The following is a 12,806-nucleotide window of genomic DNA, read 5'->3' on the forward strand; positions in this document are numbered from 1 at the left end:
AGGAGAGGAGAGAGTAATTCCAGTTGATGATGGCTCACAGGATGGGAAGTCTTGCATTTCAAGAAAAGCAGGAAAAGTTGAATTTTTACATGAAACACCTTAATTCTTATGTAAAATCACTTGAATTTCTAATATTAGCAGCCAGCTGGGGGGGGGGGGAATCAAGCACAGAGCACGCAGCTCTGTATTCAGTACGCATGTGTATGTTGATATAAACTAGCCCTGCAGGCTGCAGTGTCTATTCTAGGCTTTCTGTACAGTATAGGGAAGGCGCAGACGGTCTGTACCACTCAGATCTAAGAATGAGATTTGTTTGCGTTTGTATCCTAAGCCTTTGGTCAATAGAATTTTTTTTTAAATGGACTGTGAATTTAAATTCAAGCAGGACTGCGCACCTCAGTAAAAAGTGGTCTTTCTGTTTGCCTTGTCTGGGTCAGTTTGCATCACTGTGGAAAGGGAGCAGAGAGCTTGTCAGGAATTTTCACATGAGGACTCTGAGGCTCAAAGCAGCTGAGTCCTCTGGATCACACTCTACTCCAGAGGTTCTCAGCCTTCCTAATGCTGCAACCCTTTAATATGGTTCCTCATGTTGTGGTGACCCACAACCATTAAATTACTTTCTTGCTACTTCATAGCTGTAATTTTGCTATTATTATAAGTCATAATGTAATTATCTATATTTTCTGATGGTCTTTGACGACCCTATGAAAGGGTCATTCAATCCCAAGTCTTGCGACCCACAGGTTTCCATACAGTACTTGCCGTTTCTTCTACCTCTTCTGCTTGCTCTGCACTGACTGATGGCTACATCCTGAAGTCTCTCAGACAGACTGAGATTACCTGCCTATACCACAGGGCCAAACAGACACAGTACCCTTACCAGGTAGTGCAGTGGAACCTTGAAGAAAGAGGAGCACCATCTCTCTAAAGCCCCCAAAACAAGCTGGTGTGGGCATATGGGAAATAACATTTTATTTGGTAATGGCTCTTTAGTTTTAAATCACTACAGCATTTACTTTTAATTAATTTCTCTAAATTAGGTAACTCATACTTGTAAATATTTGCTTTCCTGTGATAAGCTTTTATTTAAATTATTAAAGCCACAGTTTCATGACTGACTTTAAGAATTGAGGTTTCCACTGCTCAGACAGAATGCATGTAGTGTTAAAAGGGGGAGGGGGCAGGGAATCGTCTCATACTGGTACACATACCCACACCAAACATGGCCAGCAGCAAAAGCAGCATTCAAAGCGATAGGAGACAGGATGAGTTTTCAGTGTTCTTTGAATTGTTCAAGGGATAAATCAATAAACCAGGGCATTAGGGAACAAATGTAGGGTGGAATAGAATCTGAAGGAGCCCCTTCACAATAAAAGCTCATCTTGCTGTCTCTTTTTGAAATACACTCATCAGTAGCTCTGGACCTAAATATCAGTGTTGCTATAGGGCCCCGGGATGGAGTGTGGAAGTATGGGGACACTGGAAATGGGGGAGGAGAATGAGGAAGAAGAGAAAAGTGGCAAGTTCAGGGTGAGTTCATAGTTCATCCATCAGTTTGGGTAACTATAAGCTTTGATTTGCTAGCTGCTCCATATTGCCAGCATCAAAGCAAGGCTGGAGCCTGAAGATGCTAGTCTAATGGTCCGTACTACACAGAAGGAGACACAGAAGCAATACATCTCACTTTAATAAAAGATGAGTTGAAAGTTAAATGTTAGTAATGACATTAATAGCCACTCTGACCAGCCGTGTAAAGACCAACCAGAGGATTTAGAAGCCTCAACAGTGGGGGAGGGGAGCATAAGTCACCAGTACCTACGAATCCCTTACCCGCCTTGATTGTTTATTGAAAATCATCCCAAGAATGCCCTTTCCCAAAGTGCTGCCCTAAATAATGAGATGGATTCTAGACAAGGGAACTGAGTGGAACCAAAGTCAGGTGGGCATATGGAGCCAGCCATGCACCTCAGAACCTGCCTAGTACCAGCTAGGAAGTGATTCTCAACCTGTGAGTCACGACCCCTTTGGGGGCCAAACAATCCTTTTACGGGGGTCACATGTCAGATATCCTGCATAGCAAATATTTACAATATGATTAATAGCAAAATTACAGCTATAAAGAAGCAATGATGTAATGTTATGATTGGGGGTCAGTACAACACGAGGAACTGTATTAAAAGGTCAGAGCATTAGGAAGGTTGAGAAGCACTGGTCTATGTCATGGTGAAATACATCATGAAATACAGAGGCTCCACATCAAAGTTAGCATGGAGAGGTAGCATACTTCCACTTACGTCATCTAGTAGAAGCCAGGAGGTGGATGCACTGTTGGCCATCAGGGCAACTGTTCCATTCATAATCCTAAATGTCACCTAGCCATGTCTGTGGAAGAATGAGTTTCACAACCCAAATTTCTCCCAGGTGACAATCTGAGTCCAAATTGTGTTGCCCCCAAATCCATGCCCCGGTACTTAAGGGTGGCACAAAGAAGCTCAGATTGCTACTGAGGAAAAATACTGGATGCTGCTTTCTGGAGAAGCCTGCAAAGAAAGGGAGATAGCAGCAGTACTGAGAGCTATTAATATAAATCCTTGCTCCCCATAGTCAACTGGCACTCCCATGTCCCATTGGCCCCTGATCCACTTATCTTTTAGCTACTTTGTTCCTATTAAAATATGAGCATCCCTGTTTATTAGAACAGAAGGTGAGCCTAGAAGTTTACAAAACTGTCTATAAACCTTATTTAATCTAATTAATATTACTAGGTATAAAAATAGGAGGGGCTCAGAGCATTTTACATGTTGGAGCACATACAGAAGTCATCAAGACTTAAAATCTGAGAACAACACATCTAAGCCCTGTAACTATTCATGCAGTCCCCAGAAATGGTCAGTTCCCTGCATTAGAAGTCACACTGTGTTCTCACTTGAGAGTTAGTTCACTGTGCTCAGAATTGCTTCAGGGCTGGTGACAGCTATCCAGCTGTCCTTTAGACTCACATGAACACGTCGTACAATGCTGGGCTGTCGAATCGCACTTTCTCAGCCTGGCTATGACATGCTCTGTTTGTCTGTGAGTCCACACTTGCTAGTGCTAATGTAATATTCCAGTTGAAAAGAGGTCCCAAGATGAAACCACAGGAGCAGGCACAGCCAGCCACACGTGTTAAGAATGCCTGCGAGAGTGGGATGCTAGGCTGAGTGGGAATGAGAGTTTTGATTTCAACTAGCCCACTATATTATTACATCATCCTCCAGAATGGTCATCGCTGGGGTTGTGTGCCCTAGAATCCTCACAACCTCGGAGGGGTTCCTTCGGCCATCCAATGATGCCCTATCTATCCTGTATCAGAATCCTCAGGGCCAATAGGAGAAAGGGTGCTTCCTGGGCCCCATCATGTCGGTTGAGTAAATACACCCTTGGGTATTGACACCAATATTCAATATGTTAGACCCTTGAACAAGGGCCCTTGCAGATAGAACCACACAAATATCTGTTCTGGCTTTCCTAAATGGGACAAGAAAAGTCTGTCTTCCTACTGTGTCAGCAGCTCAGAGTATCTGAATGGAATTCACACTTGGAATTCTGGGTGTTTGCTTGGCATCCCACCAGCACTTCCAGAGTGTTTAGCTTCATGAGTTTCCCAGAGCCAAAACACTTATTGGGAAACTCTTTTGCCTTTTTTTAACATTAGATTCAAGCAAGAGGTCCTGGCTCTGTCTGCCTAGGTGGACCCTGTGCCTTTTTACTGCCCATGGCTTTCAGTCAAGTCATGTACATCTTTGTTCTGCCTTTCCTGGTCTCAAGCCATGGATTATAATGGTGTCTACTCTATCACACTACTATGAAGAATAAGGAGGTTGACTTAGAAAAGCTGTTTGATGGGGTTGGTTTACCTTAGGCACTTGCAAAGGAACTATTCTGTTCAGCTTGTTCTGAATCTTTGCAATTCTAAACCACCATCTGACGATGGTTACAGAGCCCATGGAGCACAGTGAGCCCAACACTTAACATTTCTGTTCTGGATTTCAGAGTAAGATACTTTCGGTGCCAGAATCTTCCTGTGTCCTAATAAAACCTTGAAGTGGAAGCTCTCCCTCCCCCACCACATACACATCATGCTCAAAAGCTTTGACTTCTTAACTGTACTTCTTGCCTGGAGTGAGAAGAGATGTGATGATTACAGGTGATTTACATCAAATTCCTCAGGCTTTGGCAATTGATGGGAGAAGGGAACAGTGATTGATACAGGACTCATTTAACTGGTAGTAATTTAGAAATCAGTTGAAGGGATGAAGAGGTGGCTGTGTCGGCAATATATGAACATCTTCTCCAAGAATGTATATATGTGTGTATACATATATATATTATGCATTACTCATTATGTAAGTGCATATAGTGTATATATACATTACTCTAAATGAATATATAATCTAAAGTAGAGAGGAAAAGGTAGCTTTTGTGAATGCTGTGTTTTACCTCAGGAATATCCTGTCTACAAGCAGTAACCTTGGGTAGTAGTCCTATAGTGTTTCTCCTGAGAGGCCAGCTTTTAGAATTCAGGACCTTACAGGCCCCAACCTGTCAGCTCCTTAAGTCTGCCCTTGGAAAGGAACCATCTCTTGCATGATAATCAGATGAAATTCTCAGTGTTTAGATACTGAGATTCCAGAACTCCTGATATAAGAGAAAAAGAGGGAAGTAAATCTGTGTCCTGGTTGGTCAAGTTATGATTCTTTTCCTTGTTCCCCTTTCTCCTCCTCTCGGGCTCAAGAGACTATGTGGTGATTATCTTGTAGTGCGTCTCTGAAATGGATTCCAATGGTTTTGCAGCCATTCAGGACAGCTCTTGATTTCCACAAGAACTTCATCTCCACCTATGCATCTCATGCTTATCCTTTCTAATTGTCCCTGACGCAGAACTTTAAAATACTCTCACCCCCTCATAAAAGAGGTTATTTTAGCAGGACCACCCTTAGGTCTGCTAAAACTCCCCTCGTCTGACAGGATGAAGTACTCTTAAGGGCCGTTTTCCGTGTCTGTCTGCCCGACTGATGTAGAGGCTGGGACTCCCTAGACATGTCATTTGTTAGTAAGTGAATTCTATTTGTGGCGGTTGATGAAAGACGCCAGCAGAGGAATCAAATGGGGGTGCTCAGGACAGTATTTGCCTTGTGAACCCTCACGCCGTAGTCGCCAGCTCGCTTTCATTTTCTCAGGAACCATTCCCCTGGTGTTACAAAGGGCCAGGAGCGGCTGCACCGACACTGGCCTCTCTTGCCAGTCCTCTGCAAAGAACAGCAAGGGCCTTCTTCATAACGTGATGGGGACGTGAGTGATGAAAGGGGACGTTTTTCCCATAGTCACTTCTATATCATAGGTCATCAAATGGTCATTATATTTTATGGCTCTGTAAAATCTGCTGAAATCAAAGCTATGTAATAGACTTTGCAGAGGGCTCTGCTAATCCACACCAACCACATTCGTGCCTGGACCGTGGATGAAGCCTGGTAACTGGAAACCTGACCCTGAAGGAATTCCAAACACAGGCTAAAAGCATCTCTCTCCACATAACACAGGCAGCTTAAGAGCATATTAGTTTGCACTGCCTTTTTTTTTTAACTTTACAAATACTGGGCCCTCTCTGTGTGGAACATTTGAAGGAGTATAGCTTATTCACATCTTGCCAATAAGGACAGCACCAGGAGGCTTGAACCATATGGCTTGACTCCATTCTAACTCCAAATTTGGTTACAATCAGTTATTACTGAGGAAAAAATAAGAAAGAAAGAAAGAAAGAAAGAAAGAAAGAAAGAAAGAAAGAAAGAAAGAAAGAAAGAAAGAAAAAGAAGAAAGAAACCCGTTTAGACAGGGAGGTTTGGTTTGGTTTGATTTTGTTTTGTTTTGTTTTAATTGTCTTTGTTTGGGCTGCTAACACACACAGTATTTTATACAAATTAAGAGGAACAAGAATTTCCACTTTTGAAATTTATCCAAAACTTGGGGAAAAAAATCCAATCCATTTGTGTAAGATAGGCATTGTCCTTGCTTGTACATTCCTTGTGGTTTCACACTTTCTACTACAAGCCTTATTCCTTTACCTTTGAACTCACCTCTTAAAACAATCTTCATACTGGCTTGCCTCTTAGTTACTCCCCTCACACCCCTAACCATGGCTATTCAGCATCAATGAGCTTTCTCCACCCTACAAGGAGCTCATTGGATGAGAAACAGCTACGGTCCTCAATCCCAGGCATGAGACCCGCGCACCATGCTCACCCTGGTCAGCACTGTTAGAACTGAAGGTTACAAATATTCCTCAGGTCTTCCCCTTATCCGAGCAGGTCTTATCCACACCAACTCCTTTGTTCTCTCTGCACTGGTAGGAAAAGGCACCGAGTTACAGCAGGTGATAGGCTCTTTTGCATAATCCTAGTTTCTGTCTCCCTTGGGCATGTGTGGTTTATATGAAAGTCGTCCATCATGTGTATTTTGTGAAGAGAAGTGTATTAGTGCTAGGGCTGAGGGGCACTGGACCTCACCTCCACCCTGGAACTCCGTGCTTGAAAGCATGATTGTGTGTGAGTTCAACAGTCTCTCTCCAATCCTTTATCTAGAGACTTTTACTGGACTATATTTCTAGACATGAATCAAAATGTTCCTACATTACTGTGTTTATGACAGCAATAAAGAAAATTTCCTTGCCAGACAATTGTGAAAGGATTTTTTTAACTGATTCTTAAGTATACATAACCTGTACCTAGTAAATTCACTCTATACTTCACTTTTAAAAACGTTTTAATTAATTCTTTGAGGATTTCATACAATGTATTTTGAATGTATCCACCCCTCCAACTCTTCTTCTTAATCATCTTCTCCATGTTCCCTTCCCACCTAGCTTTGAACTTTCTTCTTCCTCTTCCTCTTCTTCCTCTTCCTCTTCTTCTCTTTCCTTCTTTTCTTTCTATTTTCTTTCTTTCCTGTTCCCCACAGAATCTAATTTGGGCTGTCCCAACTACTCTGGGGATGGGTCCTGCCCTGCCCCTGCTAGGGCTCCTATCACTAAAGAAAGCTGGCTGACTCTCTCTGTCCTAGCACTTGTGAAATACCAGTAGCTTTTCAGCTAGTGGTGGGATTTCATGCCCACCTTGCCTCCTCTATACTGGGACTGCAGCTGGCTGGAGCTTGCACGGGTCTTGTGCATGTTTGTTACGGTCACTATGAGTTCATATGTACATTGGCCCTGTTGTATCTGGGAAACTCTAATAAACTTTACAGTCTTTCTATGTTGGACCCAATCCAATACTTAACTCATTCCCTCTTTCCTTCTTTCCTCTGGAAAAAACTAGAAATCGGTCTTACTTCAACCATCATCCATCTCTGAGTCCCCCTGAATCTAATTTCTTCTTATTTCTCTGCCGTCCACCAGCCCCTAATCACATCTAACACTCTCTGGTTACTGTGTACATTTGTGCATGTTCCCTCAAAAAACCTCAGTATAGATTTATGGAGCACCTGTGAGACACAAAGCCCCAAGGGAGAGAGAGGGCAGAGGCATGAAGAGTCAGTGCCTACTTCCAAGAGGTCCACTCCCATGCAGGGTATGAGGCCAAGACAAAGGCAGAACGGATGACTAGCTAAGGCCAACAGTGAGGATGGAGATTGTCTCTGTAAGGGTGGTACCAAGATGGGAGAACTGACACCTGTCCTTGCACCTTTCTCTTCTCTAGTGAGAATACAGTGAGAACAGCATTGTAGGGAGCCTGCCCTTCCAATATCATCCCCCTCCCAAGCATGCTTGTTTAACCAAACAGGAGCATAACTTCCACCTTTCTATATATGATGATGGCTGGTATCCTAGCCTAGCTGACCAGCACAGGCTCTCCTCTCCAGGTCCCTTTTGCTAAATGAAAACCAGTGACATGGTAAGATATCACAAAGAGAAAGTCCTCTTGGACAGGAAGCAATCTATTTGTTACTTTATGTGTAAATAGCCTGTGACTTTGTCGTGTTTGGAAAAAAAATGGTCAATGGTCATTATTTTCACTGTGCATACATCTGTGAGATTTCAAACATAGCTGGAACCATTCTTACGAGTTCCCAAGAAAAAACTAAATCTTCCGGTGTCCAGAAATGAGCTTACTCACAGGGAAAAACAGAAGACCCAAAGGAAGTTTCCCTCACAGCCTCACTGGGTTTGGATATTTGGTCCCTAGCTGATGCACTGTTCGGGGAAGTTGCGAGATCTTTGGTCTATGTGACCTGTCTGAAAGTAAGTGGATTGCCTAGGGGTGGGCCTTGAAGGTGATGTCTAGTTCTGGATCCCACCAGAGCTCTTAGCTTCCTGATCCAGAAGCTCACCCCAGATCTGAGCATCTGTGTGAGCAGCTTAGCCATATACTCCAGTTCACGAGGTTGTCTACCTGCTTTCTCCATCCATCAGGATGACCGTTCCTTTTGAAACAAGAGAGCCAAAATGAACTTTCCCCCACTTAAGTTGCTTCTATCCCATACATCTTGTCTGTGCAGCAGGAATAAAAGTAACTCATATAGGAGGCTTTCTTTATTTTCCTGCTTAAAAATTGCTGTTTTTAAAGTAAGTGTGTGTGTGTGTGTGTGTGTGTGAGAGAGAGAGAGAGAGAGAGAGAGAGAGAGAGAGAGAGACATGAGTGTAGCTAGATCCCATGGAGGCAGACTTACAAGAGGATGTTAGCCACTCCATGTAGGTTCTAGGAATAGAACTCTAATACTCAGTAAGAGCATCCTTAACCACTGAGCCATCTCTCTAGACCCCAGAAATGGCTCTTTGACATATTTATATGAGCGTGTGCCTGTGATAATACTCACAATAGTTTAGAAGTTGTTCTGGTGAAAGTCGGAAGGAAATGATAGGCTTTGGGGACAGGGGTTAGGGAGAGGGGGGAATGTTATGAACAGCAGCCCTGGGAGGAAAATGCTCCTGGAGGTCTCTGAACTTTCAATAGTGTTTTTACAGGCAACCCATTGTTTTTCTTCTCCCTGAAAAATTACAAACAATAATTCTTATGATGAGTTCTACAGAAAAAGACAATTTCCATGCCACCACTGCGTGACACAGGGCAGCCCCTCACGTGGTGTCTGCCACATGTAAGCAAACTCCCCAATGGATAATCCACCCCCGGAGAAGCCCTCTGGGGACCATGATGCTATCTTGGGGTCACCCTCTCTGCCCTGGGAACCCTCCCTTCCTCCTCTTTGCAGTGAATGCTGGAGAGTCACAGGGTGAGGTGTGGGTGGAGAGATAACCTCCTTTCTGGCCCTGCCTGCACACTGTGGAGTCGCTCAGGGTTGCAAGTTGCTCAGGGTGGCTTCTATCCCGTCACCACTTGCTCTGGATCATCTCTCCACAACTTAAAAAAAAGAGAGAGAAAACCCCCCAAGGACTTCTGTCTTTTATAATGTTCTGTTTTAAAAGGGCAAAATCTTAAGAGAGAGACCAGGACCCTAAAAAAGAAAAAAAAAATCCAAGGCCTGGAATTTCTCCTTTCTCTCTTTCCATTTTAAACAGGAAACATTCCCGCTAAGAGAGTCCTTGGGGAGCATTGGTTGTATGTTCATTTTAAGGCAGATAATGTTTGTGTGTTGCAAATGTCAGTGATTTATCCTAAGGACATAAAACGAGTGCAGAGAGACCACATGTTTCACTTCACGTAGAGAAATACCTCTGGTAGCTTTTGAAAGGAAACACAGGTTAAGGATTGTTTTTTTTTTAAAGGGTTTCTGCAATCCCCAGGTGGAGCCAAAGGAAATAGAAATGAATATAGTGACCGAAAGAAGAGGCCTTTAATTTTTTTCTAACAATAAAAGATAGAATGAGTGCAGGAAATTTTCTAAATAAAAAACGAAATTGTCAAGGAAAGGGATGGTGAAACCTGGGTCCTTTATTTTGCAGGGCCATGGTGACAGATGATTGGCGATGTATGTCTGCTCTATTTGTCATGGGCAATTTAGCATAGAGCAAAGCGGCCAAACAGAACAATAACAGCTGATGCTATAAATAACTTGTATGCAAACAATTTAATTTTTTATCTGAAAACTCTCACTAACTAAATTACCCCCAGATTCATGAATCTATCATTCATTATTATACATAGCAAAATTAGGGTACACGTGTACACACACACACACATGTAGATGGAGGATTGTGCTCATCCTTATGGCTGTGTTCATAGGCAGCTTTCCACATGCTCCCTAAGCTCAGAGCTTGTCAAATCCTCATTGATTTGGGGACCATTCAGGGCTGTTTTACCATCCAACTCCACAGATTACAGGGTGATTTTGACCCTCATTGACAGTGCCTGATTAACCACAGGCACGGTATTCTTACAGCCCTGTCATTTCTCTCATGTATCCAAGCCATTGGAGAGCTTTTCAGTAATCATTATTGTTTATGTTTCTCCTTTTTAAAAAAAAAAAATCATAAAGAGCAGAGGAATAAAAGACAGGCGGGTCTGGTGACGTGCTGAATGGAACAGGCGAATGTGCGCACAGAAGGCTGATGGGATTTTAAGAGCTGCAAACAGAAGTCATGTGTCTCACCCCAGGCCAGCCAAGATGCCATCATCAGCACATGGTCTAGCAATGTATTGTTTTTGTTATGGTGCACAGATCAGGCGATCCTTGTCTTTAGTAGAATGTTCCAGTCAGGCTTGTTTCCCATTAGTGTGATCTGGCCCCAGACCTTTCTGCATGCCTGCCCATTACATGGGGCAACTTGGTTTTTGCTACTGACTGTGGTAGACTTAATTACTTTTATCACAGTTCCAGGTGGGTGGTTTCCCAGCCCCAAGTTGAGAGGTCTTTCAAAAACAGTAGATGGGAGGCATAGTGATCCAATCAAGGACAGCAGTCACCCAGACTTAGCCAAGGCCACCCACGACCTTCAGTGAGCGCCTCTACCATCTAGGAGGGAAATCAGTACACTTTATGAGGACTCCGACCTGGAGTAATTGTGCTACCATATCTCACACAGACTGGGCCTCTAACAGTCACAGGCTTACCTGAGCTATAATAAAAGCAAATATATTAAAGGACATAAGCAATATCGGGACGTGTTTCTTCTCATGTCGCAATGTGATATAAGCAGTCCTGTTTACATAGTGACTTGTGGTGCCGAGGGCCTGAGTTCTTACATCCTAGTTGTCCTTCCTCCACCCATGGTTTTCATCCTTGAAGTCTAAGATGGTAAAGGAGAGGGTCCTCTCTCCCAGTGTTTAAGGGTACCACATCACATCTTCTAGTATAGCCTTATCCAGGCCAAGGGTGTGGTCACAGCCAACTGCAGTCAAGGCAGACACATAATGCTCTTCAGCCGAGGGTAGCAGCTCCACAGCTCCTGACACATATCTCTGCTTTCCTTTCTAGGGGAGGCTCAGCAGATCCCGTGGACTACCTGACAGCTTCGCCCCGAGGGCGCTACAATGAAAGAGAGCTTCCATACTACCCAGGGCCTCTTCCAGTGCATCCACCAAGAGGGAGCTATCCCCAGACCCCGGATCTGAGGGTAACAGATCTACGATACCCACAGTACTATCCGCCCCCACCAGCCCATCAGCACAAAGGACCCTTCAGACAAGATGTCCCTCCTTCACCGCCTCAGCACCAGCGGGTACCAGTCTACCAGGAGATGGGAAGACCAGGGCCCCGAGGGGGCAGCCCAGACCAGTACCCCTATCGTAACCAGGATCCCAGGCAGAAGAATCCCATGACGGCAGCAGTATAGCTGAAAACTACAGAGATCTGCCAAACAAGGAAGACATCCAACACCATCTTTGCCATTGCTAGAACCTAAGGCCTTCTCCGGGCTAAGGTGTCCTATGGTACAGAGTGGCTCTTGCTTCCTGAGGATGCATGGCCTAACTGCTAATCAGAGGAGGAAAGAGGGACAGGGGTTTGGGCATGTGGATTCAAAAATGGAAGAAGGATGCAGTCATAAAAACAGTACTTCCTGATACTTGAAAGGCTTGCAGGTTTGGTTGATTCGATGAGAGTGACAATTGATTAACAATCAGTGGAGCTCCACTATAGTTGCCACTGGCTGGAAAATCAGCACTACGTACACACACACACCCCGATCCCCCACCTCCCACAACACACATAGTAGAAGCAATAATTCAGAGGTAAAGGTCTCCCTCTGTCAGTTCCAGTCACCCAGTCACAGACTCAGCCCTATCCTTGGAGGTATGAGACCTAAAGACTGGCAGAGCAGAGAGGCTGCAAATATTTACTGAGAACAAAGCAACTGCGTACATGACTAGTGACCTCTTGGAAACCTTAGACCCAAAGGAAGACTGTATTTCCTTATTTATGGTCTAGCTTGGGTTCCCGGTACTACTTGTTTGATACAAGCCTTTTGCACTTCCTTGCTTTTGATATAAAAGACAGTAATTTGAATTTGAATGCAGTATTAGTGTCCTGGGAGGATGTGAGCTGGTCAGAGCTTCCAGAAGGGAATTCATTCCAAGAACCACAGTGAGCAGATGAAGAAGGTTGACTGTCCCATGGTCCTTTCTTTCCCCCTCCTAGTCCCTGGCATGCTTGCTTGGAAATAGCTCCTTTCAGAGTCCTCCTCAAATGCCTATAATTATTTCAGACTTCCACTAAAGGGCTAAAGAATACATGTGAGTGGAGTAGGTAAAGAAAACAGAGCCTGCGGGTCAGGCCACACAGAAAGCAATGTCCTAGGGATGTCAGTTCCAGACACAGTGCCAAACAGTACCCATCTGCCCCTGGGACAGCAAGTAGATGGAAGTGTGTGTGTGTGTGTG

The 12,806-nt window shown here is 44.0% G+C and overlaps 1 protein-coding gene across 3 annotated transcripts in view; it reads left to right on the forward strand.

The window, feature by feature from the left end:
- Pard3b (par-3 family cell polarity regulator beta) overlaps nucleotides 1-12,087 on the forward strand; it is a 997,480-nt gene extending 985,393 nt beyond the window's left edge. For all 3 annotated transcript variants that reach the window (XM_031367697.1, XM_031367695.1, XM_031367696.1), the window contains one exon: nucleotides 11,404-12,087. In XM_031367697.1, coding sequence (XP_031223557.1) covers nucleotides 11,404-11,761 — 358 coding nt within the window. In that variant the 3' untranslated portion in view covers nucleotides 11,762-12,087. The remainder of the gene's footprint in view (nucleotides 1-11,403) is intronic.
- Nucleotides 12,088-12,806: the final 719 nt, after the last annotated feature.

The sequence above is a fragment of the Mastomys coucha genome, unplaced genomic scaffold (genome assembly GCF_008632895.1).
Source record: "Mastomys coucha isolate ucsf_1 unplaced genomic scaffold, UCSF_Mcou_1 pScaffold14, whole genome shotgun sequence".
Lineage (NCBI taxonomy): Eukaryota > Metazoa > Chordata > Mammalia > Rodentia > Muridae > Mastomys > Mastomys coucha.